Source organism: Labrus bergylta, chromosome 7 (genome assembly GCF_963930695.1).
Source record: "Labrus bergylta chromosome 7, fLabBer1.1, whole genome shotgun sequence".
NCBI classification, from domain to species: Eukaryota; Metazoa; Chordata; class Actinopteri; order Labriformes; family Labridae; genus Labrus; species Labrus bergylta.
The window spans coordinates 6,089,199-6,114,680 of NC_089201.1; the positions used below are offsets into that span (position 1 = coordinate 6,089,199).

At 44.7% G+C, this 25,482-nt stretch overlaps 1 protein-coding gene across 1 annotated transcript in view; it reads left to right on the plus strand.

Annotated features, from left to right (window-relative positions):
* LOC109988318 (neural-cadherin-like) overlaps positions 1 to 25,482 on the plus strand; it is a 111,175-nt gene that overhangs the window by 54,425 nt on the left and 31,268 nt on the right. Inside the window, exons 9-21 of the mRNA XM_020639767.3 lie at positions 538 to 706; positions 1,257 to 1,427; positions 2,691 to 2,863; positions 8,899 to 9,066; positions 10,835 to 11,084; positions 12,404 to 12,531; positions 13,683 to 13,869; positions 16,225 to 16,368; positions 19,356 to 19,639; positions 20,539 to 22,147; positions 22,887 to 22,980; positions 23,756 to 23,940; positions 24,887 to 25,116. Coding sequence (XP_020495423.2) covers positions 538 to 706; positions 1,257 to 1,427; positions 2,691 to 2,863; positions 8,899 to 9,066; positions 10,835 to 11,084; positions 12,404 to 12,531; positions 13,683 to 13,869; positions 16,225 to 16,368; positions 19,356 to 19,639; positions 20,539 to 22,147; positions 22,887 to 22,980; positions 23,756 to 23,940; positions 24,887 to 25,116 — 3,792 coding nt within the window. The remainder of the gene's footprint in view (positions 1 to 537; positions 707 to 1,256; positions 1,428 to 2,690; positions 2,864 to 8,898; positions 9,067 to 10,834; positions 11,085 to 12,403; positions 12,532 to 13,682; positions 13,870 to 16,224; positions 16,369 to 19,355; positions 19,640 to 20,538; positions 22,148 to 22,886; positions 22,981 to 23,755; positions 23,941 to 24,886; positions 25,117 to 25,482) is intronic.

The following is a 25,482-nucleotide window of genomic DNA, read 5'->3' on the forward strand; positions in this document are numbered from 1 at the left end:
GCCGTACTACTGTCTGTGCCATCACGACCCATTAACCCCTGCTTTATTCCTCTCTACAATGCTCCCTCTCATCCTTTGATCCGTATCGGTCTGGCTCTCGCTCCTCCTCGCCGTTTGTTTTCCCTTTTTTCATGGTCATTCTGTTGAAAGAGAAGCATGCATTTATGTCTGATTTCAAAAAGAAAGACTCCAGAGAGTGCCTCTTTATCTGGGGCATATGTTCATTAGGGGGAATGGATTGAATCCGCGGCTAAGACAAAGCTGTTCACTGCTGGCTCTTCAAAAGAAATAAGCTAAAATGTTTTCCTTTCTATAGACGCTGCCTGCTGTATCTATACTGTACCTCCCTGTGTGTGCATCGTGCCCTATTCCTATGATCCTTGTACTCTCTTTGCTGTAAGATTTTTTCATTATATATTCTCATACATATTAAGGATGCTTCTTGTTTGTTTGTCTCTCCTTCTCTCTCTCTCTCTCTCTCTCTCTCTCTCTCTCTCTCTCTCTCTCTCTCTCTCTCTCGCTCTCTCTGACTCTCAGTGCCAGCAATATCGTGAGCAGGCTTCAGTGCTGGAAAACCAGCCGACGGGGACTTTTGTGTTGCAAGTGCATGCGGTGGATGCAGATGAGGGAGCAAATGGAAAAGTCAAATATGGCTTAATGCACAGAGACAGCGCCATGCCCGCCTTCAGAATCCATCCAGACACAGGTAGAGTGGACACGGATGTCTGGGCTAAAATAGCTCTCAATTAGACGCAGAGCAAAGGGCTCACTGTGCAAAGACAGCGCTGCTTTTCAACTCTAATTGACATCCAGTCATTTATTGTAAAGTGTGACCTTAGCTGAGAGGAAATGTGCTCATAACTGAACTTTATATTTGAAAGAATATGCATCAAATGCCAAAACCTGCCCGTCAATCATCATTGTGTTTATTTAATTTATTTAATGTGGACGTCTCAGTGAGAGCCCTCGAAGTATGAATGTGAATCTACATAATGAAGCTCATATAGTCTCTGCACGTTGGGTCAGACCTCTGTTTTCATTTCTCATGATTTCATAACAAAGTCCCTGCACTTTAAAGAAATGCTCGACTTTCTCAGAACACATTTATGATTGTTGACTTGTTTTCCTGATTCATGGATGGACGCTACGACGGATGAAAAGACGGATGGATGCTTAAATGCGGTGCACAGACGACTGAATTGGAGAGCAGCTGAACGGGTGGATGAATAAATATTTATTCATGTGTGTCTTTGCAGGAGTGATTGTGACAGCCCGGAGGTTCGACAGGGAGCGACAGAGGGAGTATTTGATTACGGTAACGGCCACTGACTGGGCCGAGGAGCCGCTCATCGGCATCTGTCAGCTCACCATCCAGATTCTGGACCAGAATGACAACAGCCCAAAGTTCGAGAATTTGCGCTACGAGTGTAAGTGTTTGAAACAGCTGACGCAACAAAAACGAATATCATTAAAGCAGGAATATAACGAGGACCATGAATACGAACGACTGTGTTTAAAGGAGATCTATTAAAGTCACTGTCAGCATTAATGATGTCACTCTGGGACACCTATAGAGTAGAGTTGTGAGATGTGTAGCTCAAAAACCTCCTCATGTATCTGATACTGGCGTCAGTAAAATCTCTCATGTCAGCCTCTGCCTGAAACGCTTCATTTCAGCGGCTGTCTCTTTAAGGCCCCCCCCCCCCCCCCCCTCCCCTGGTGCCCACTCTCCTCTGATTGGCCAGCTCTGTTTGCAGTGTCAGGAACATTTCAAGTGAACTTCTGGGTGGGGGTGTGTCCTTTAGAGAGCTGCTGGGGTGGACGTGTCCTACAACTTTGCCAGGTTCTGGCCAAGTCTCACAGGGTTCTCGTAACATCTCGTTCAGAACAGCAGGAAACCACGTCCGGGGATTACGCCAACAACCATGTATCTTGTGTTGTGTGGATATCAAACATCGCAACATTTTATGTATGTGTTTAAATATGAATCAGCAGAATAGACCTCCTTTCAGTATCGACGTCATGTTTCCTACTCCTCCTGTTTGACAAAAGTGAAAACAAAATACCCCCCACGATGGAAGCTGGCATATTGCACATTTGACGTCCTACTGTTCAGTTGGTGTTGTCACGGCAACCCCTGTGGACAAAGCTGTACTTCTTATTTCTTGTCTTCTCTTGTCCCGTGCATTCATAAGTAGCATTCTGCAAAGAAACAAATCCTCCTGTTGTTTTTAAGCTGTTAAACTTATCACAACTTATCTACTTCTCCCCACCCCACACCCCCGATGAAAACGACCTCCAAGTTGACAGTAGTGTAGAAAACCGGGGGCGATCCGACCTGAGGAAGAGAATATGTTTACAGACGAGCTAACGTATCCGAGTATAATTTACATGACGTTTTTATCACAGCAGCACATACAGCAACAGTACGGCAGCTTTCAGAAGCAGCTCACGCTTACTTATGCAGCAGTCATTGACAAAACATCCGCCGTTTCCACGGCAACGATACACATGCTGTGTCTGCCATGTCCTCTTACAACTAATAAATGAATTATTTCTATGTTTTGATAACTGTTGGAAATATTTGAGGTAATGTAAGTACTCAACAAAAACATTTATAACATGTGTTTAGTTTAGTTTAGTTACCATGCCTCACACTCAGCCTCACATGTTTTTTCCCCCCCCTGTAGACTTCCTGAGAGAGGACACGCTGGTCGGCACAAGTTTCCTGCGCGTGGCGGCTCACGATGACGACTTTGGCACTAATGCAGCGGTAACTTACTCCATGTCCCTGGAGCCACCCGAGTACCTGCGGGTCAACCCCGTCACTGGATGGGTCTACGTTAATCAGCCCATATCACAGGTCGGTCATCGCTTATTACCCACTGCTACACACACACACACACACACACACACACACACACACACACATACAGTCTGTGTCACATAGCGGCCTCTGGGTCTGTGTCGACAAAGTTAATGAATGATCCGCCTCAAAGTGATCCGGGATGTGTGTACTCCCAGAGGTGCTGCATTTGAAAACACCACAGAGGAAGAAGATGGAGGCAGCAGAGTCATGCAGGCTAAACACATTATTAAAAATAGATCCTAACAGCTTGAGATTCTTGTGGTTATTTATGATGATTCCACTTCCACTGATACCATAGAATATCCTTGAAATATGTGTAAGAAACAGCTTTAAATAAGCGTATCTGTCAGACAGAGACCGGAAAGCTCAGGTCTGCTAAGAAGCTAATTATCAGGACTCTTTGCGTGGCCTTGCTCAAACAGGTTCGACACTTTAATTTGAGTGTATCATCTCGCACTTTGATGAGGAGACTTGCCGGCGTGCAGCAGCTTTGGGCGAGTCGTGTACTTTGATGCTATTAAGTGAAACAATTCGAAGGCCATACCTGCGATTTCACTTGCAGAGCACGATCACCTCGAAGCCAACGCCTTCTCTGAAACCCAAACTGTAACGTGCTTTAGAAAAGTGCTGCAAAGATCATTCCCCTGAAGAGAAATAAGACAGCTCCTTTTTTTTTCAAAAGGGAATTATTTGAGCGTTATATAAATGATTGTGTTTAACATGTAAAGCAGCAGCAACAAAGGTTATAAATCTGTCCTCCAGTGGTCGCTGTGCATTGACTAATTGATGCACTTGAAGTGGATTACTGTGTCAGAGTGTTTGAGCGACATGTTGGAGCTTTTCATGTTTTCTTCTTCAAAGATAGAAGTTGTTCTGCAGCTACAAACTTGCCACAGCACTATAAAGACGTGTATTATTTAGCATACTTTCTTATTATTGGAAGTCCCTGGCAATTTTGCTGCTGACTTCATGCAAAATTGAAAGTGCTCAGCCCCAGACCTCGCTGAACAAAGCTGCTGCATATTTAAGAGCGGTTTCTGAGTCTGTTTGAATCATGCAACGAGCTTTGTGCTGTAACTAAGACTGTAAAAGCACTTCATTAAATGTTAAAAGTCTCCGCCGGTCCAAGACGTTGTTCTAACTTGATTTTCTCATCAGAGTTTCTGATTACAGGGAACGAGTATTCAGCAACAATCTGCAAAATTTTCACAACACAAACTTCACAGGAGAACTTGCAGCTCTGCTCCCAACTGGCAACTCGCAGCCTTTCTGAGAGAAAACTCTAAAGGAGACACTCTGCGATTATTCCTGTGCCCAAATACAGTAGAGCCAGCTGGATCCATGCAGGGCCAGCCGCCTGTACAGCACAACTCTGCAGGGAATTTAGAACAGAATATAGAACAAGATGGTCTGCGGGAATCCAAATCATTTGATGGATAACTTCAGGTTCAGATGTGACCAGAGGCGGACTGGATTTATCATTCAGGCCGGGGGGGCTTGACTCCATCCCGGGCCATCCTGTCCACAGGAACCATTAGTTGTGAAAGCTAACTTTCCTGCACAGTTACTTGCAAATTAATAAAATCGCAATATGACCAAGTGGAATATCCAAATCGCAAACCAGCATTTATAAGATAGAATAACAAACGTAATAAATCACGTTTGTTTGGTGAAGACACCAACAAAATGTAACAACATCATGATTATACTCTCCATATACTAACCTCTTGGTCACAACCTTTGTGACCAAAAGAATAAGATCGCAGATACGAGGGTGTCAGCCTAAGAGAGAGGGGGTGGAGCTCAGACATTCAGGGGGAGCTCGGAGTAGAGCTGCTGCTCCTTCACATCAAAAGAAGCGAGTTGAGGTGGTTCAGGCATCTGATCAGGATCCTCCTGGACGCCTCCCTTTGGAGGTTTTCCGAGCACGCCCTTTTGGGAGGAGACCGCGGGGTAGCTCACTGGAGGGATTACATCCCCCAGTAGGAGCTGGAAAACGTTGCTGCGGATAGTGAAGTCTGGCTTGACTTACTGCGCTTGCTGCCACAGAGACACAACCTCGAATAAGCGGAAGAAAATGTATGGATGGATGGATCATGGTTTTAACCATCCGGCAACTTGCTGAGCACAATAAACCAACCCAGAGAGTCGCACTCGCACATGATAATGTGTGCGCTCAGAAAGATATTCACTCATTCTTGCTGCTCACATTGACTGCTCACAGCAGGACAAATAGACCCTCAGGCCACCCGGCCCAGTGCTCCAGACGTACCTGGATGTGACACTTTTAATATAAATGTAATTATAAACCTGAGCTGGATGTTTCCACAAAGCCATTCAGACTGGCATTGATTGTAAAAGCAGCAGCAGCTTGGTCCACATCGGACATCACAGATTACAATCTTTGTTCTCTGTGTGGTTTGGAGCTTCGGAGGAGACTTGTTCACAAATACTAATTGGATTGTCCCGAGAAGAGAAAATGTAATTCTGGAGTTAAGTGAGATTTCTTTTTATCAGGCTGCAGCAGTACAATAATAGAGTCACCAAGCCTTGATTTGCATTAATACATTCATTACATTGTAACAATTGAATCCTTATTTGACCAGTTTTTGTATTAACAAAGTGGTTTAACTATGACTTTTATTATTTTTCACTGTGAGTGGATAGAATGAAATTTAATTATCTTCTCTTAGCGGTGAAAAAAAGCTCTTTAGAGGATTTCAGAGTTTTTTCACTCTGCTGTGAGTTTAATATGATGTAACACATTATCTAATTCAGACAAACAAAGTCAAGCACTTCAACAGCAGCTGAAGGAACATTTCCATTTACCCTGTTGTGTCCCATGTAGTGGACAGAAGCTCAGATTGCTTCTTTTTTTTAAAAGTGCAGTCACTAATCTCAGCCGTCATCACGTCTTAGTACGTTCATTTTTATTCAGCGATTGTGTTTTATTGGTGCCCCAGTCTGTGAAGTCACATTGCATTTTAGCGAGCATGGAGCTCCACATACATACACAGTTAGACATGCACGCACACACAGCGCCGTTTTCTAGAGCCTGACTGATTAGCCAGCCAATAATATCGGCCAATATTAGCAAATCCAGTCACTATCGGTATCGGCTAATTTAGTCGCAGATATGCGCGGATATTTCTAGATTTATTCACCAGTCAAAAAGCATTTCATTTGAGATTAAGTGTATAACGCTAGCAGTTCTCTTTCATCAGCAGAGGGCGCTATAAGGATTACTGCAAGCATCATCACTCTCCAGAGTGTCAAGATGTGACGCACGCACATGCGTAGTTACTTTCCAGCTGAGTGACCATCCTGTTTGATAACTGCAGATCTATATCTATCTCTACAGAGTGAAGAAAGATCTAAGAAAGATATTGGCCGATATATCGGTATCAGATCTTTTCCCTCCCTGATATCGTTATCGGTATCGGACCCAAAAGTCTCATATTGGTCAGGCCCCACTGTTCTCTCCCGTCTCTTCCCCATAACGCCTCCAGGACATTCAGATTGACGGTGAAACGTCACAGGGGCGTAAATATCGCGGCTTGAAGCAGCAGACTGAACAGGGCTAGTGTTGTCGTCAAGACCACTCTTACCAGGGCGCTGTTGGCGCAGTGGTTAGTGCGCGCGTCCCATGTATGGAGGCTGTAGTCTTCCAAGCGGGCAGCCCAGGTTCAATCAGACCTGTGGCTCCTTTCCCGCATGTCATTCCTCACTCTCTCTCTCCCCCTGATGTCCGACTCTATCTACTGTCCTATTTCTCCATTGAAGGCACAAAAAAGCACAAAAATAAATCTTTAAAAAATCTTTACCGAGACCAGAGTGCTCCAAGACCAACAAGACCAAGACATTTAGAGGTCGACGCTAAGTCAAGACAAAAACCCAGACCAAGACCATAAATATCACAGAAAATCATCCTCTTGAGTGCAGGAGGCGTGTCACTCACTTAGCCAGTGACACAGGGAAGATTGCAGCCGTAACCATGTGGATAAAAATCAAACTAGTTATATGAACAAGTGATATGTTGTTTGAGAAAGAGGTGTTTTCCTTCTAATCACAGAAATGACTTGGAAAAATAGCCTATCAGTGGGGATCTTGACTGGTCTTGATTTTAAATCTGGAGTCCACCGAGTCTGAGACCGAGACAAGACTGCATGCTTTCGATTCCGAGACGAGACCTTCAAAAAGTGGTCTTGAGCCCGGTCTGTCTTGATACCAAGACAGATTTTAAATACTACAACACTAAACAGGGCTGATATCTCCTTACTTTCTGGTGCTTCAATCACAGCACAGTCACTAAAGTAAAGTGGATATTTTGCAGCCTGAATTACACGTCAACCAGCTCCCTCTGTTCCAAATCTATCCAAGTGATGTTTTTTTATAAATTCAAACAAAAACTTCAGATTCAGGTATGAACTGGAAGTTATAACTGTCAGTCTGCTGGATGATGCTAATTTACTAGAAACCTGCGAGGCTAAGCTGAAGGTAACACGACTTACCGTGAGGATAAAAAGATGATCACACACACGCACACGCACACGCACACGCACACACACACACACACACACACATGAACATGCACTGACTCACTTCAGTTGCAAACCTCCTTTCACTGCTATTCTTGCTGAAGCTTCTAGAAATTTGTGCTCATAAACTATTGATGCATGTGCAGAATCTGTGCAGGAAGGTAGACAGGCAGGTATGTCATCGTGTTTTTGTCAGGATAAAATCATGAGATGGATTCAAAATAGACCTTGGACTGCAGGGGAAACTGGATCTTTTTTTCTTTATTGCTGAATCATTTGGTTCATTTTTTGTTTGCTGTTTGGATTGAAAGTTTATTTAATAAAAGCATCAAAAATTTAAATGAAATGACCTGCCCTATCTTTAGACCCCCTCCCATCACTTATTTTGTTTTGGAGCAATATGGGAATCAGAGTCATGTTTTTTTTGGGCCAGGTACAAGGACAACATGCTTGATACCTTAATCTTGTTTATGTGTCTTTACGGTCCGAGTACTGCTGTTTGAAGCTTCGTTTAATGTTCCTCCTCTAAGTTATGTTGTAGTCAACACCACACTAACCGAGACCAAGACATACCCCAGACCAGAGTACGAGACAAGATGAAGACCAAAGCAGGGCAAGACCGAGACAAGACCAAGGCATTTAGGGATCGAGACCGAGACAAGACATCACTCTTAACACACAAGATAATCTTTAGAACATTTAAGAATTTTAGACCTTGTTTAGAAACGTCTTAAAGCGGTCTCATAGTCGTCCAGATAGTCTTTTTACTCGACATAAACATCATCATGCCCTCTCACTCCTTTCAGGGAATCTTCCGGATTATTTCCTGCTGCGTTCACACATCAGATCACACTGACTTTGTGCAGAAAATGTACGAGGGGGCTGCAGGAACAAGTCTGTATAAAATCAGGGGGTGAATAACTCAGCTGTGTTTGTTCACACATGCTGCTCACCATGAAACATTCAGGAAACTCATAAGTTTTGTGCATGTGTGAAAAGAACTGCTGGACGATTAAACAGAGATTGTTTCTGAACCCGGTGACCAAAACAAAAGTCCTGTGGGGTCATTAAAGTCGATCTCATCTGACCTGTGACTGAGTTCAAAACATTCATCAGAGTGACGGCCCGGAGATAAACTGTTCATTTGTCAGATCATTTATCCATCTATCTTATTTAAAGCATGTTAATGAATTCTAAAAAGATTTACAACCAAACAAGAGAAGCAATAGAAAAATGAAAAGTACTCCGAGATGTAAGACAAAGCTGTAGGCTACCTGTACTGGAGAATCAAAGCCAATGACAGCTTGTCACAGAAATATAAACCTGTTTAAATGTTAACCATTTGCTGAGAAATTAGACACATCAACTGTTTGACGTCTTCTGCAAAATCTGTCAAACACTTCCAGTAAACAGTTGTTATTCATTTCTTGTATTGACTAAGTGTTCCAGCTGTGAATGCTGTGATGTCTGACGTGTCATTGTTGCCTGCAGAGAACTTACATCACGCGGGAAATCATAGCGACTGATGGAGGAAACCGAAGCACCGCCGTAGAGCTGTCAGTCACCATCACCAATGTGAAGAACCAGCCGCCGGAGTGGGACAAGGAGAGCTACAGCGTGGTCATCCCTGAAAACACGGCCAGGGACACGCCCATCGTGGTATGTGTGCATGTAGCTCTGCCTGCAGCTTTAAGATGTTTTCTCGTCTTGTGTCTTTTTGAGATGCTGTTTTTGTTGTTTGTTTGTTTGTTTGTTTGTTTGCTTGCTACACAGCGTTCTCTTTGTGCTCAGAATCGGTCTCTGAAGGCTTGTCAGAGAGCGTGTTTGAGCTGTATGCTGAATGAGGAAGCTGACACCAGATCACATGTGTTAAGCAAGTTTCATGACTGCAGGCGCATTAAATCCAATCAAAAAGTCTCCTTTGATGTGAGAAATATATTCTGTCAATCTGGAGAGCGCAAAAATCCCTTTTCATTCCTTCAAGGTCCTCACGAGGGGATTCATTTAGAGATAAGAGGTTGTTTCAGGACTCCGATAAAAGATATGACTGACGTCTTCACTCTGTTTCTACTCAGATAATCAATTAGCAAGCTTGGTATCAAAGTTTGGACCAATCAGTGCGTCTCGCAAACCACAAAACATAAGTGTGGTGTGACACTGTTCTAAGGTCACATGTGAACAAATATCAACATTAAGGATATTACCTTCTGACTTGCCGAGACTTGGATGAGAATATGGATACTACTTTGATGTCTGGATGACTAGCTCAGCATTCAGAGAGGATGTAGGGAGCTAGCTTGGCTCTGTCCAAAGTCTAAAATAATGTGCAGCTAGTGTTTTAACTGATTGACTGATTAACTTTTCCTGATGACCTCCTACATTTCCTCTTTAGCTTTGATGAATCTACATACAGCCTCAGGTGGAGCCTGTCAGCTTTTTCGCTGTGAGCATACTGGTTCTGTGGTGTGTCCATATCGCTTTGATTAAATGGCTGAGATGGAGCAGATCCTATTGAAAGCTCACAGGCATCAACCAAAGTGACAAACTGGATATGAGGAAGATAAAGCTTTGAAACAGAGTCTGTTCTATGTGGTCTCTATGAATACCTATGGTTAGTATTTACCATAGAAGTATAAGAGCTTCTTTGTGCCTGTGACCTTAAAGGTGGAGTCAGTAGTTATGGTCATTGCAATTTGTAAACACAACATTCATTTTGGTCCCCTCCTCCTGGGCTCATCGTATGCCCATTGCAGGACTTTTACTTTTTTGTATGTTTACAGCTTGTACCTACACTGTTAGCTACCTGAGAATATTACGCTTGCTGTCATGGAAAAGCCGATAATTTAGCGAGCTAGCACACGCTAACTGCCGGTGTTTGTCACCTGCCTGTCAAACAGGAAGCAGACCAACTTCACGTCCACAAGTAACAGCCAACACAAGGTTCACCCTCGTTTTCAAATGTGCTTTATCCGCTTGGCTCTTCACATCAATATTATAAACACACCAGCTCTCTGCTCAGAAATGTCCAAGTCAACCGAAACACATGAACATGAAACACCAGAACATGAAAATCCAGGGACTAGGACAGAGTCTGCAGCGTCACCACCACACATATAATTTTTTGATTATCACAGATGAGGACTGTTGCTCGGAACGTTGTGATTTTAATGAATTAAAGGCTTTTGTGGCATTTGAGCAAGTGTGCGGGCATATCTTCCGCCTCACTCTGATTTTATCATCATCCCCATAACGAGGAGGCAAATCAGCTCCCTCTTTATTTAATCCACTAAATAAAGAAAGCTGGACTGGATGTACGCGTCAGACTTCCTTCTGTTCTGTAAGCACCAAGAACATAATACTTTAACAGAACCTGTCATCCAGGCCTCCAGCCAAGCAGACTAATGATTTCACCTCTCCTCCTGCTCAGACGATCAGAGCCACCTCTCACCTGGGTGACCCGCGGGTGACCTACAACCTGGAGGACGGGATGGTCCCTGAAACCAACATGCCAGTCCGGTTCTATCTCTCACCAAACCGTGAGGACGGCTCTGCTTCCATCCTGGTGTCCGAGCCGCTCGACTACGAGACCACGCCATTTTTCTCCCTTCGGGTTCGAGCGCAGAACGTGGCTGCTGTTCCTCTGGCGGCCTTCACGACAGTCTACATCAATGTTACAGGTGGGGTTTGTGATTTTGTGTTACATAGGGAGGTTTCAGTCATTTTTCTTAAAGTCAGCATGAAATAAAAATAAATGTTCCCGTTTTAATCCAGCATTCCTCTCTTAAAGGTCACATATTCTCCTCTTCAACCAGTTTAAATAAGTCTCTGAGCTCCTCAAAACAAGTGTGAAGTTTCTTGTTCTAAATCCACTCTGATCCTGTATTTGATCATGTCTATAAACCCCTCTATTTCAGCCCTGCTCAGAACAGTCTGTTTCTGTGTCTGTACCTTTAAATATGTAAATGACTGACCACGCCCCCTCTCTGGAAGGGATTGGGTGTCTCGGGCTTTCTCGCTCCATGTCCTATTGTTTACGGTGAGAAGGCAGACTCAGAGGGCAGAACAAACACCTAGCTGTGGGAGTGTCACCCACATGGGGGAGGGGCTACTGCCCTCTGTGATGTCATGAAGGGAAAATCTCCAAACGACCTGTTTGAGCACACATTTTCTGAAAAGTGGAGCAGGTAAAAGACAGAGAGGATGGACTTTTCTCATCATTGGGGGGGTTTGTAGACAGACTAGAGACACATAGTGTTAGAGAAACATGGTGGAGTGGATTTAGCATAATATGTGAAATATATTTCCATAAAGCATTCTCTGAGTATTTTTACATCTTAATAACTTTACTTTATCTTCCTGTAGAACATGTCAAATTTCTGATGATTCATCCTGCTCTCAGGGGCGTTTACTAAATTTCCGACCAATTATGACGCTAACGACAGAAGCTAATGCCAATGTGATGACCCGCCTTCTGTCTTCTGATTGATTACTTCTTGTTTCAGTCGTCCTCTGCAATTTTAGTTTGAAGCCATTAGAAAAACAGCAGGTATATTAAGCTACTGCTGGGTAATAATACTGTAAAATGTCATATGTCACTTTTGATCGGTTAAACCATGACATGTATAAATAACTTTTAAGATGTCAAGCTAAACTACACAATTTAGTCATTAAAGTTCTTCATCTGAGGCTTTGTTCCTGCCTGTTATTCTGTTGTTTTTTTTGAATAAATGTAAAACAAACTGATCTTTAAACTGTTCAGTATAATGTTGGGTTCATGTGCAGGGGAAAGCTGAACTTCAGTCTGCATGAGTAAGCAGCTGTAGTAAACATGCTAATATATATATATTTTTTTTTTCTGCAGGAAATCAAACCCCTAAATCTTTAATGCACACAGTTACAGAGACTTCAGCTCGGGATGCAACAGAATTTATTATCTAATTACTGTTTGGAAATGAACACATTATTAATTACCCATAAATCTCTCTTCACTCTATAGATGTCAACGACAACGTGCCATTTTTCACCTCCTCCATCTACGAGGCATCGGTGACAGAGGGAGCTCAGATCGGGACTTCAGTCCTGCAGGTTTCTTCCCACGACAAAGACCTGGGGCTTAATGGAGAGGTTGGTGCTCTCCTATTTTGTGTGCATTGCAGGTCAAAAGAATTGGGAATTTTCAATCAAATCTTCAGGATCTTTTCTTAGGGCCACTTAAGAGCCGGCTTGAAGGATTTGCAATATAATTGGTCGCCTAGGGTGCCACATTCAGGGGGGCTCTGGCTAAGGTTCATTACCACTGACAAACAAAAATAGAAACAGGTCTGTGAGCGTTCTGACCGTTTGGAGGGAAATGTTGGAGAAACGTGTGGACAGATCAGACGGTGTGTGTTCCCTCCACCCGTCATCAGTTGTCTGAGCTGATCTGATGTTTCTATAGATTATGTTAGCTTGAATGAATGTAACAGTAACAGTAACCCCCTCGAACATCTGCACATTCGGGAGCTGCATACGGCCTGACATCTCTGGAGTGCCCTCTAGAGGTATCCTCCAGTAACCTGCAGAGTGCAGAGCCAAGCATGTGAACAACTATGCTCATGACGCAGCTGGCTGTGGCTGAAATGAAAGAGTTTCCTTCTACTTTAAAAGGCAATTTGATCAGGACGCCAGGACGCCTAGCAGTTGATGTCCCGCACCCCTTGAAAAAAAGGCTATATAATGAACGTCACAGCAGTTGTGGATTTGGATCGGACCTCAGCCTGTTGCTGCATGTCATCCACCGTTCTCTCCTCCTAACATATCCTGTTGCTCTTCAGCTCTCCTACTTATTAAGGCAAAATGCTTCACAAGATAACTTTAAAAGAAAACAGAAATATCTGTGGATTAGAGTTATCTACTTATATTTGTGCTCTCTGGGTTGTACTGGGGAGTTATCCTAATCCTGCCTCTGGCTCTGAAACCAGTACAGTCTCTGGTCCATGTATCACAATTGGTTGCTCATTCTGTTTCTTCACAACACAATTTAGTACCAGAGTTGTTGGAGTGGTATTGAGGCTGTGTCAGTAACCGAGCCATCACTTGTGTGTGCCTGACTGTGACCATATTGTTGGGATAGAGTATTGATCGGACTTTGCCTGTGATGATGAAGAGACGGTCTCTGAGAAGATGATCGAGAGCTGCTGACATTTTCTACTACAAAGCCTTTAATTCCCTTTATTTCTACAAATTATTGCTCTAAAACACTGTGCCTTCATTTTCTGATTCCCTGTTCTCCTCAGATCACTTACTCTCTGCTGAGTGACAGCAGCGGCGACCACCATCTGTTCCGTATAGACCCAAACCTGGGGATCATCTGCACCGAGGCTGTGTTTGATCGAGAGGCTCGGAGCTCCTATTTGCTGGAAGTTCAGTCAGAAGACGGGCAGGAGTCAGCGCGACCCGGAAAGAACAAGCAGCCCAACTCAGGTTAGATTTGATTAATAATGACAGCAGCCCCTCATGAACAATCATTCTAATAACAAAGGAATCGTACGTTTAGTGAAATATGTGAAAAATGTTTTCAATGGAGAGAGAGATTCTGTCCGTGGTGGTGGCTGAATAACACTGTTTATTCATCAAACTAACACGTTTAAGACAGCTCGTCAAACATAACGAGAGAGAGAGAGAGCGCGTCCATTGAACAACATGTATCAATGACCTTGAAGTAACTGGTCCTGTCGACACTCTAGTCTGCAGTCTTCTGTCCTGATTACAACAAATCTCAATGAGGTTGTCAGACTTTTCAACACTTTTTTTTTGATAGCATGAGTTTTAAAAGGAGATACTCTTTTACTTTAATTATTGATGGCATCAAAGCTTTAAACTACAAACCCAAACATTGCCAAAGTGCGGGGCTGTGTCTCAGTGCTAGAGTCCAAAATGGCATGCACGTTATAAACACGGCCATAATGCTCATTTCAGCGACTGAACTACCTGAGGTGACACTTAGTGGCAAACTTTAACCGATGAAGAAGTGTAAAATCCTGCAGTTCCTCGAGTGTCCACTAGAGGCTGACTGCAGAAGCACAGGAAGTCACATAAACACCCATTCAAAAAAGCCTGTTTTTACAGCAGAGATTAACATGTTTACAGCCTGGTTAAAAAAAAAAAAAAAAACAGGTCTGATTAGCTCATGTCTCGATGGACACACACTGTACGGGGGGTGAATGTGTTGATGACTCATCAGTTTTGATTTAATGAAGGATAAGAGTTATTCACAATAAGGCGTGTAGCTAACCTGATAGACAGGCAGGACAACGCCTCTGCTCCAGCTCTCAGGCTTCCTCCATTATTATTTACAGTCTATGGTTGACACCTAGCAGACAGCTAGCAGCTCAAACCTGTCACTCAAAGAGGCCACGAAAGTCAACATCATTTCAAACTATTCTTCCTATATGAGACAAATCTGTGCACGATTTAAAAGTTATTAGTGCACAATCCCTTTTCATTTTAGTCATGCAAATTGTTTTTCCCTGTAATATGTCAGCGTTAACTTTGAAGTGACCTCTGTCCTGGTGATGAAATGTCTCATTCATAAAGAGCGGCATTGTTTTATTTCCCATAAGCCCACTGGGTGACACTGAAAACTCATCTATAAGGGGTTTCCCCTGTGTGCTCTGTGTTTCAAACAGACCACATGACATTATATTCATTGACGCCATGGGATGGACTTGAAGAAATAGTCTTAATTTGCTTTATTCCAGTGTCATGAGCAGACAGACTGGGCCTCCTGAGGTTTCCTGGCTCTCTCTTGTTGTTACAGAGCCTTTTTCCCTGCCCCTATTTTAATTTGCCTTGTTCAATATTGAACCAGAACAGCCTGTGTTTGTTTACCATTTTCACTTTGTGACATTTTGGCATTTGCAAAACCTCGGTCTGCATGCAGAGTTACAGAATAATACGTGTGGATTCAGGAGCAGGTCTTTGGTAAATGTTTGTGAGGAGGTATTAGGGGTAAAGGGTGATGTTTTGCAGCAGTAAAGCCTTCTCTCCAGAGTTGCCAAGGCTGCTTAGCATTTGCAATGAGCCTTAGCTGCGTCTTGTGCTACAAATCTCCCACATCCAGAAGGGCTCATCTCCTCTGCAAACATTACCTGTCTCTCTCTGCGTCACCACCGGGACACACGAGGAAGAGGAGGAGGAGGAGGAGGAGGAGGGAAACGTAAAAACAAGTGGAGAAATCCAAGCCACCTTCAGCACCTGTTTTTACTGCAGCAGCTCTAAATTAACATGTCAGCCATGTGATATGTGAGCAGATAATTTACTCTTTCTAACTAAAGAAATAAACAGCGTAATGAGAGGGGCCTCGACAAGACACAAACACTTGTCATCTTATGAATATTTAACCTTCCCAGAAGACACGTTTTTTTTTTTTTTTATCTTCTCTCTGCGACGGAGCAGCTTGTTGAAGAGATTTAGTCCCATTAGCTTTATTTTCTCTGCTCCAAACGGTTAGCCCAGTTCAAACAATAAACTCCTGACAAAGAGAATCATTTCTGTAATTTACTGCACATCTTTGTGAATAATGTTTTTTCTGATTCCCGTGTCAACGAGGCGCATGGCGCCGGGTTAAGTGCCTCTTCCACACTAAGCAGTGACAATGAATAGTGGAATCAATAAACAGATGGAGGGGGAAAGTGTGTGTGTGTGTGTGTGCGTGTGTGTGTGTGTGTGTATGTGCGTGTGTGTGTGTGTGTGTGTGTGTGTGTGTGCGTGCGTGCGTGCGTGCGTGTGTTTGTGTGCTTCGTCTTTTAATCTTCTGACATTCTGTCATTTTTGCAGACACAGCATATGTGAGGGTTTTCATCAGCGACGTCAACGACAACAAACCAGTCTTTGCTCAGAGACTGTATGAAGTCGGAGTCGACGAGGATGCAGACGTGGGCCTGGCTGTTGTCACTGTTAGCGCTAATGACGAGGATGAAGGTACGCTTGATGAGGCAGCACGGCCCAAGGAGATCTCACTGATGCCATTTCTTTGAAATAAAGGTTAAAGCAGCCAGCCAACCTGAAAGAATTGGAAAGTTATTTTGCATGTAGACACTTGAAAACTTCATGCAGACTATTTCCTGAAACTACAGAAACATTTTGGCAGTCCATCAGTCAGTTTTTCCAGCAGCGGAGTAATTTGCCAAGTAGGCACCTTTTTGGAAGATGGCCTGTGTTTGCAGCAGTGTGCAGCAAAAAGTGACCCTCTGGGCAGTCTCCCAATCTGGCCTGAGCTCTGCTGAAATCATTCAGTGTGCTAGATTTAGCGGTGAGTGCTCGGTAATGTCTGTAGCACATATGTTCCAGAGAGAGTGACAGAGCTCCCACACAGTAGGTGGGCGGGATTTAACCAATAAAGCAGTTGCTCATCCTCCAGTAGCCGTAAGACCCCCTTTTATCGGGCCTGTTTGGGTCCGTTAATCAAGTATTTATGGCGAGTGGGGGTGCAGCTTAGGCCGTCTGCAGCTCTAATGATGAATAGCTGTGCAATAACACCAACCCCAGACATTAAGTTGCAATACTGTTGCACTTGTGTCTAACAGGCTACGCTCAATCCGTCTTGTTTAAAAACTCCACCCTGCTGTAAGCCAGGCAGATCCCTGTGGGAGGCAGGGCGCACTTTGTCAGCCAGGGTGGTGTTAATAGTGCAGATTAGTGTATTTACATGGGATTGGAGCTACTTTAACGCAACAGCGTGATTGAAAGCAAAGACTGTTCATTCCAGGAGATTATTTTATCTATTCCTGTGTTAAACCATCGGGCTGGACGGTCTCCATGGAGACGCAGTAGATAAATTCAGATACTGACTAAACTACCCCGCTCCCCGCCCGCCCTCACAATGATTCCCCAAAGGGTGCTATCAGAGTGCATTACAGTACGCTGCTTTGCTCCCTTTTACTTTTTTCGTCTTTCTTTTTTAATTAGGATCTGATTAAAGCCGAGTAGACGAGCTACAACGTTTCCATTTAATTAAGTAATCAAAACAAGAAAGGGATACATGAAAACCTACTAATGCTCAGGTGTCAGAGGAAATGAGGTGTAATACTCGTGTGGCTGCGCAGCTCTGTTGTTTGGAGAAAGAAAGTGTTTCTGTTTAAAGTAAGAAAAGCGACAATATTAAAGTGTGTGTGCAGAGATTAAAGAAAATAATTCAAAGGCAGCTGTAAAGTCTGCTGCTACAGCTCCATCCCCTCAAATGTTAGGGCATGTGATGAAAAACAGAATGTGATGGGTTTTAAAGCTTCGTTTTTGATTGAAGGCAGCACAAAGACAACTTTGCAAATGTTGAAACGGAGAAATGTTGATACTATTGAACAGAAATGATTTCCCTATTTCAAATATAAAGCCTGCAACACGTCTGCAAAAAGTTGGGACAGGGTCATGTCTGCCACTCTGTTGCATCACCATTTTTAACAGCTGATGAGACACATTTCTGTTTGAAAGAGTCATGTTTACCATTTTGCTTCTTTCTCTTTTTCAACAGTTTTTAAAAAAGAGAACATTTAGAGACAGGACAGTCGATAGAGTCAGAAACCAGGGAGAGAGAGAGAGAGAGAGAGTGGGGGAAAGGAGCCACAGGTCAGATTCTAACCCGGGTCACCCGCTTGGAGGACTACAGCCTCCATATATTGGGGCGTGTGCACTAACCACTGCTCTTTCTGCACCCCCTACCATTTGGCTTCTTGAAAGATGTCAGCTGTTCAACAGTCCAGATTCTCCTTTGTCTTATTTTACATTTCATAATGCTCTGAACATTTTCAGTGGGTGACAAGTCAGGACCTTAGGAAGGTCAGTTTATGACCCGGACTCTTTCTCCTCTTCTTTTTCTTCTTTTTCTTCTTTTTGCTCTAAAACCTGTTTCTATGGTTCTGAATTAATGGAGCCTTCATAAATGTGCAGGTTACCCGGGCCATGTGCACTAATGCACCCCCATATCATCAGGGATGCTGGCTTTTTAAACTGAGCGCTGAAAACAAGCTGGATGGTCCGTCTCCTCTTTAGCCCGCAGAGGCATCCATTCTTTCCAAACAGAAAGTCAAATTTTGACTCATCAGACCTCAGGACCGTTTTCTGCTCTGCCTCAGTCCATCTTAAATGAGCCCTGACCCAGAAAAGGCAGCAGCGTTTCTGGATCTAGTTCATATACAGTTCCTTCTGTGCATGGTCGAGTTCCAGCTCACGTTTGTTGATGTAGTGACAAACTGTGCTCACAGTTTGAGGGCCTGAAGGTGGTCTGCATTGTCCCCTGCATAAAGATAGAATACATTTATGATTTGATGAACTGTAGAAGATTATTTGCATTTTTAAGTTGAGAAACATTTTTATGTTGCATTGTTTTCCAGCGCAGTCCGTCGCAGGCTGGTGAACCCCTCCCCATATTTACTTCAGATAGACGCAGCCTCACTCTTTCTTTTTAAAGGTTAATGTTCGAGCTTTTTAGCTCTTTATTTAGAGATAGGACAGATAGAGTCAGAAACCCAGGAGAGAGTCGGAATGACATGCCGGAAAGGAGCCACAATTCGGATTTGAACCCAAGGCCGTCCGCCAGGAGGACTACAGCCTCTGTACATGGGGTGCCTGCACTAACAACTACTCTACCAGCGCCCCATCCTTACTCTTTTTATAACCAGTCATTTTACTAACCTGTTGCCAGGTTACCTTATACACTGTGAGATGTTCCACCAGGTGTTTTCTTTTAACATTTCACAACTTCTTCAGACTTTTATTGACACTGTCCCAACTCTTTTGAAACCTGTTGTTGGCATCAAATGACATTACTGACTTGTCTTTGTGCTATTTTTAATCAAATATGGGGTTGTACATGTATGAAGTTCCTTGTAATTTCACTACTTTGACTATGAAACTGATTATTTGCACAATCAGGGATTTCACATCAACCGTGCATTCTGTGATTCCTGCCACAGGTGCGAATGCCAAGCTGCGTTATCAGATCACGTCTGGAAACAAAGGAGGAGTTTTTGACATCGAGCCAGAGGTGGGGACTATCTTCATCGCACAGCCGCTGGATTACGAGGAGCAGAAGAGATACAAGCTGCTCGTCCTCGCCTCGGACGGGAAGTGGGAGGATTACGCCGCCGTGGTTGTTACTGTGGTCAATAAGAACGATGAGGCGCCCGTTTTCTCCATGAGCGAGTACTACGGATCAGTCACAGAGGAGCTTGATGGGTCACCTGTGTTTGTGCTGCAGGTGAGATCATTACTGCTGAGGCGTTTTCTGTTATCTGCTAACCTGTAATTATCTATAGAGCGCTCTAACTTAAGTCAGCAGCTGCTCAAAATGTGTTCAGTGTGCAGCGAGTACAACTGCACATCTTTGTTTTACATGTTTTCTCTTCTGTTCATTAGCTAAAGAAGTAACATTGAATAATTATTATTCAGATGCGCGGTAGACGGCAGTGATTGATCTTGTGCAGACGCTCAGCTGCGAGGCTGTCAGCCGTACTCTGAGGCCAGATGTGAGCTACATGGCTGATCAGAGCACGTTGCTTTAATTCAGGCTGTCAGGGAAAAGTGCAAACACTTAAATGGGCTGTCTGAAAAAATCTCAGAGCAAAGAAGACCTGCGTGAAGTCTGAGAGGAGATGAGAGGAAGCAGTAATTTGATGAATGAAGATCTGTTTCGTTAAAGAGGACATATGATCCCCCTCCTCCACCTTTTCAAACAGTCCTCTGTGGTTTGAATGAAACATCTTTTCTGTGCTTTGGTCAAAATATAACATGAATCAAGCACCAGAGGAGGTTTGTGACCCTGTATAAACCAGCTCTCTCAGAACGCTCCGTTTTGGTGTGTGTGTCTCTTTAAATGCAATGACCCCCAACAGAGTTTTCCCAGTAGACTTCACTCCTTCATTAGAGAGAATAAAAATGGCAGACCTGCGCAAAGGTTTTGCTCTAGGCTGGGGGTGGAGTCCATGGGTGGAGATACCAGGGGAGGAGAGGGGAATTTTTTACCAGAATCCCACTGTGACATCACAAGGAGAGAAAATTATTTTGTGGATCAGTAGACACAAATATATGTTCAAAAACACTGTAGAAGTGGATTTTTCATAATATGTCCCCTTTAAGGAGTCATCTTTTTCTCTGCAGGTGACGGCCACTGACCCTGACAAAGACGCAGACCAGGGCGCCATCCGGTACTCCATCCATGGCCAGGGGGCGGAGTCACACTTCATGATCAACGACATCACGGGGGAGATGTACGCCCAGCGCACCATGGACCGAGAGGAGCGCGCTGTCTGGCGCTTTGTAGTCATGGCGACAGACGAGGAGGGCGAGGGACTCACCGGCTTCACAGATGTTATCATCAACGTGTGGGACATCAACGACAACGCCCCCACCTTCATGTGTGCGCCCGATAACTGTCACAGCAGCGTTGCGGAGAACTCTCCTCCTGGAACGTTTGTGGTGGAAATGACCGCCGTGGACCTCGATGACGCGGCAGTAGGTCAGAACGCCATCCTCACGTATCGCATCACTGAGAACGCACGCAACGCAGACAAAGCAGAGCTGTTCACTATTGATTCAAGCACCGGCACCATTTCTGTGGCAGCAGAGGGTCTGGACCGCGAGTCTGCGGACAGCCACAGGATAGTAGTAGAGGCCAGAGACGGCGGCAGTATGACAGGAACAGCGACCGCCACTGTAGCAGTTGCAGACATCAACGACCACGTTCCCAGGTTTAAAGACGAGTGGTGTAGTGCTCGTGTGTCTGAGAGCACCAATGAGGATGCTCCAATTCTGAAGCTGAGCGCCTTGGACCCGGACGCGGGCACGTACGCACAGCTGGCGTTCAGTGTGGTGGCGGGAGACATGGAGCAGAGGTTCTACATGGTGAGCCACAGGCAGGATCAGACGGCGACTCTGATGCTGAAGAAGAAGCTGGACTTTGAGAAAGCAGGAGAGCAGCGCTTCAACCTCACCGTCAAGGTGGAGGACTCTGACTTCTCCAGCCTCACCCACTGTGTGGTGCAGGTGGAGGATGAGAACGACAATGCTCCCGTGTTTGCCCCCAGCTCACACCTGCTCCCCCCTGTGCCTGAGGATGTTACCGCGGGAACCAGCATCGTTCAGGTGGTGGCCTCTGACTCAGACTCTGGCCTGAACGGGGAGATTGTGTACAGCATCTTGCCTGACTCTGACCCCTTTGGGCATTTCTCAGTCAGCCGTGCAGGTGTGGTCACAGTGGCGAGCACGCTGGATAGAGAGACCGTGGCAGGATATGAGCTTGTTGTCATGGCGACAGACCGGGGTAACCCAGCACTGACTGGCAGTGTCACGGTCCACTTGCCGCTGTTGGACGTGAATGACAACGGGCCGGAGCTGGAGACGGCGTACTCTCCCGTGCTGTGGGAGAACAGTCCGGCACCTCAGGCGGTCTGGCTGAACCGGAGCTCCACTCTGCTTCACGTTGTGGACAGAGACTCCCCAGAGCACGGTCCTCCCTTCCTCCTCTCCCTCCCCCCGCTGCACTCTGCAGACTTCCACCTCCAGGACCACGGAAACGGCTCTGCCTCGCTCACCGCCCTGCGGAGGTTTGACAGGGAGAGGCAGAGCGAGTTCCGCTTGCCCGTGATCATGATTGACAGCGGCCTTCCGCCAATGACATCCACACACACGCTCACCATCACCATCGGTGACCAGAATGACAACGCCCACCAGGCAGGCGAGAAAGATGTCTATGTGCATTGCCGCAAGGGTGAGTTGCCCGCTCCCCCTCATTTCATTCTCTGTGTCCCCTGCTTCCCCCACTGAGCGTTTCTCTGCAGGCAGGGCGAGCATGAGGTGGAGAAACTGAGGCTGCAGCTGACAGGAAAAGTGTTCGCTCCCAAACCTGCGCTGCGTAGTCTGGAATTCATAATAGTACTTTTCCTTTTACATTCCAACAGTGTTTTGTTATGCTAAAATCTTTTTTCAAACCCTCCTCTCATTCTCTCTGCACATTCCTCCCTCGCCAACCCTCCGCCTTAAGCTCGTCTGAACATCACATTATGATAAGAAACTTCCTCTTCTGTACTTTCTTATACCCTCAAGGAAAGTTGGTTAGGTGTGTTGCTTTGTTAGCATTCAATCACACACTCAGCTACATGGCAGTTTTGGTTATTGTGGAAAACAGGAGTGCTGTGACTCATCCAGGCTGCCATTGTTTACCCAGCTGCAGTACTCTGGCACTGCAGGTCGATAATAACATAATCCATACTGAGATAGCCCTGCTTCCTTAAGCTCTACGCTCTCTGAAGTGGAGCACTGAGAGCCTATTCATTCCAGCAGTGGGGCTCCACATTTATGAGCATAATAAGTAGAACAGAACACAAGAATGCAAGATAAGGAGAAGAGAGGGACCAAAAGATAAGTGTTGGCATCAGCAGATTCTGTCCAGACTGAATCAATGTGTGTGCGCATGCATGTGTGTGTGTGTGCGTGTTTACCTTGAACAGGAGGGATGGCAAATGCGGCACTGGGGAGGGTGTATGCCCCAGATCCTGATGACTGGGACAACAAGACCTACACTCTGGAGACAAGTGCAGCCAAGTAAGAGCTCTCTTTTAAATGTATATCTTTTTTTTTTTTCCTCTGGAAACACGCTGAGCTTCAAATTTGCAGCACAAGAATAAGAACAAGTGCTAGAGCGGTGGGGAATCAGAGGAAGTGTCTACAGTGTGGAGTGTGAGAGCTAAAGGAGGATGTGGACTCAGCGTTGAGTTTCTCTAACACGGCCTCCGTCATTGATATCACTCAGACTCAAACATACCTTACAGGTGCTTATCTCACATCTTTTTCCCTGGCCTCTGATATATAAGATGCACTTTCCAAAGAGACTTTAATCACGGCCGTCAACAGTGATTGCCTCTCTGGAAAATGCAATCCAATGGAAACAAACCAAGGAATCTGGGTCCACGTGTATGATGAAACAGCCTGACTCCATCAGGGACCCTGTGCTGCTGTTCAGTATTCACACCCTCAAGATCAGATTAGGAATACCAATTGCATATTTGTCTTATACACATAACATATTCCGACAGTTACCATGACAACTATCAAACTCTTGGAGGCCACGAATATTTTCCTCTTCTTCTTGGCTGCTTTTCTCTTTTCTTTGTATATTCTGTTTTTTTTTAAACTAAATTCACATTCATGTCCTGCTGGAGTTAAAGCGGCTACCGCTGACCAATTCTCTTCCTGTCTGTGTGCCATCTGTCAGGTAGTTTTCCTCTGAATGAAAAGAAGCCACTTGTCTTTGTTCTCTTTCTCTCATCTTCCATTGATGACGTCCTCTCATACTCAACCGCTCCTCTGTTCCCCTCAGGTACTTCTCTTTGAACCAGAGCTCAGGAGTGCTGACCGTCAGACAGAACACTCCAGCAGGCAGCTACTGGCTGAGGGTCGGGGTGTCTGATGGGGTTTGGCCTGATGTGATCTCAGGGATCAGAGTTCATGTGAGGGAGCTGGAGGAAAAGGCCATCCTGTCGTCCGCCTCGCTGCGTCTGACCGGTAACATTAGCAGAAACGCTGACTCACCTGTTGGCTCACACACTGTGTTGTTTTAAAGCGTGCTGTGCCTGCAGCTCTGCAGGTGCAAAGATGCTGCTGTGATTCCACAATGATTTTCCCTGCTAGGTGTCATCGTGACCTCTAAAAACAATAAATCAGGACAACATTGAGTGTTTTTCAGTTGGATTCTCTCTCTCAGTAAATCTCCACACACAAAAAAAGAAATCTTCCTCTTTGTTGCAGCTGCTGTTGTTTCATTCTTTTGTGAGGCTGAATGTGAAAGCAGCAGTCTCTGCCACAAGCATGAACAAAGTGGTTCTTTTCATTAAATGATTATCAAGTTGTCACTCCGGTTAACGCTGATAATAATAGGTTGTCAGGGGAAACATTTTGGTTCTTGCATTATTTAACATTTCTCTGCTTGTTAGTTACACTTTCCCTCGGTGCCTTTTTTCTTTTTTCCACACTCTGAAGTTTATGTTGCAGTGTTCATTTTTCTGTCAAGCTCTCAGAACAAATCGGAGCCAGAAAGGTCAATTTGGAAGTGTCAGGTGAAGTCCTTGACATTTGAAAAGCCATTCAGCACAGGCCTTATGGATGCCTCAGACTCCGGGTCATTATCATTTTTGGAGATTAAGAGCGACTGCCCACATTCTCAGGATATTATTGGAAAGTGAAAACTTAAATATGATTGATTTTCCGGGTATCTGGTACAAGGCCCTGACTTTGTTTCAGTGAATAAATGAATGATTTCAGCTTGACAGCATCAGACTCGTTCACCTTATGGAGGATTCAGTGAGTGAGCGGATCGATACGGGAGATGTTGGGCTACCTCTCGTTCTAATGGAATCAGGAACTCAGCAAACTTTGATCAGCTCTGTACTTGTCATTGACGAGTCTGTACTCCTTTTTTTCATGAACCCCCCTCTCTCTTTGTCTCCTGAAGGCATCACAGCGAGAGATTTTATCGACTCGCACGTCGAGGGGAAGAGTCGACTGGAGACGTTCTGGGACTTCATGTCTGAATCGCTGTCCGTCAGACCGGGGAGCATCAACATTTTCAGCATAGCAGACAGAGAGCAGAAAACAGTGGACATCCATTTCTATGTGCTCACGGAAAACGGCTACCTGCGTCCAGAGAAGCTGCACGCTGTCCTCGCCGCACATAAAAAGAAGGTATATCTATAACGTGGTGTCTGATAGATAGAAATCAATGCTCATACATCAAGTGATACACTTTGGAGCTTGAGGGGAAGAGATAACGGGGCTTTTTATCTGCCCTTTTATTTTCACTCCAACTTTCCGTCTGTTTACCACCTGGCCCTGTCATGTCTCTTTATCGCTCTCATTTATTTCCTCTATTTGGCATTTTCTCTTTTTTTTCATCCCTGTCTTTTACCCATGTTTTGATCGTGCATCATTTTGACGCGTCTGTCATTCCTATCCTCGTGTCCTGCTCTTTGAAAAACATCCAGTTGTTGCATATTGAGAGCTTTTATGTAGATCAGGCCTTCCTCTTTTGCTTTCTGTTTCCAAATGTAT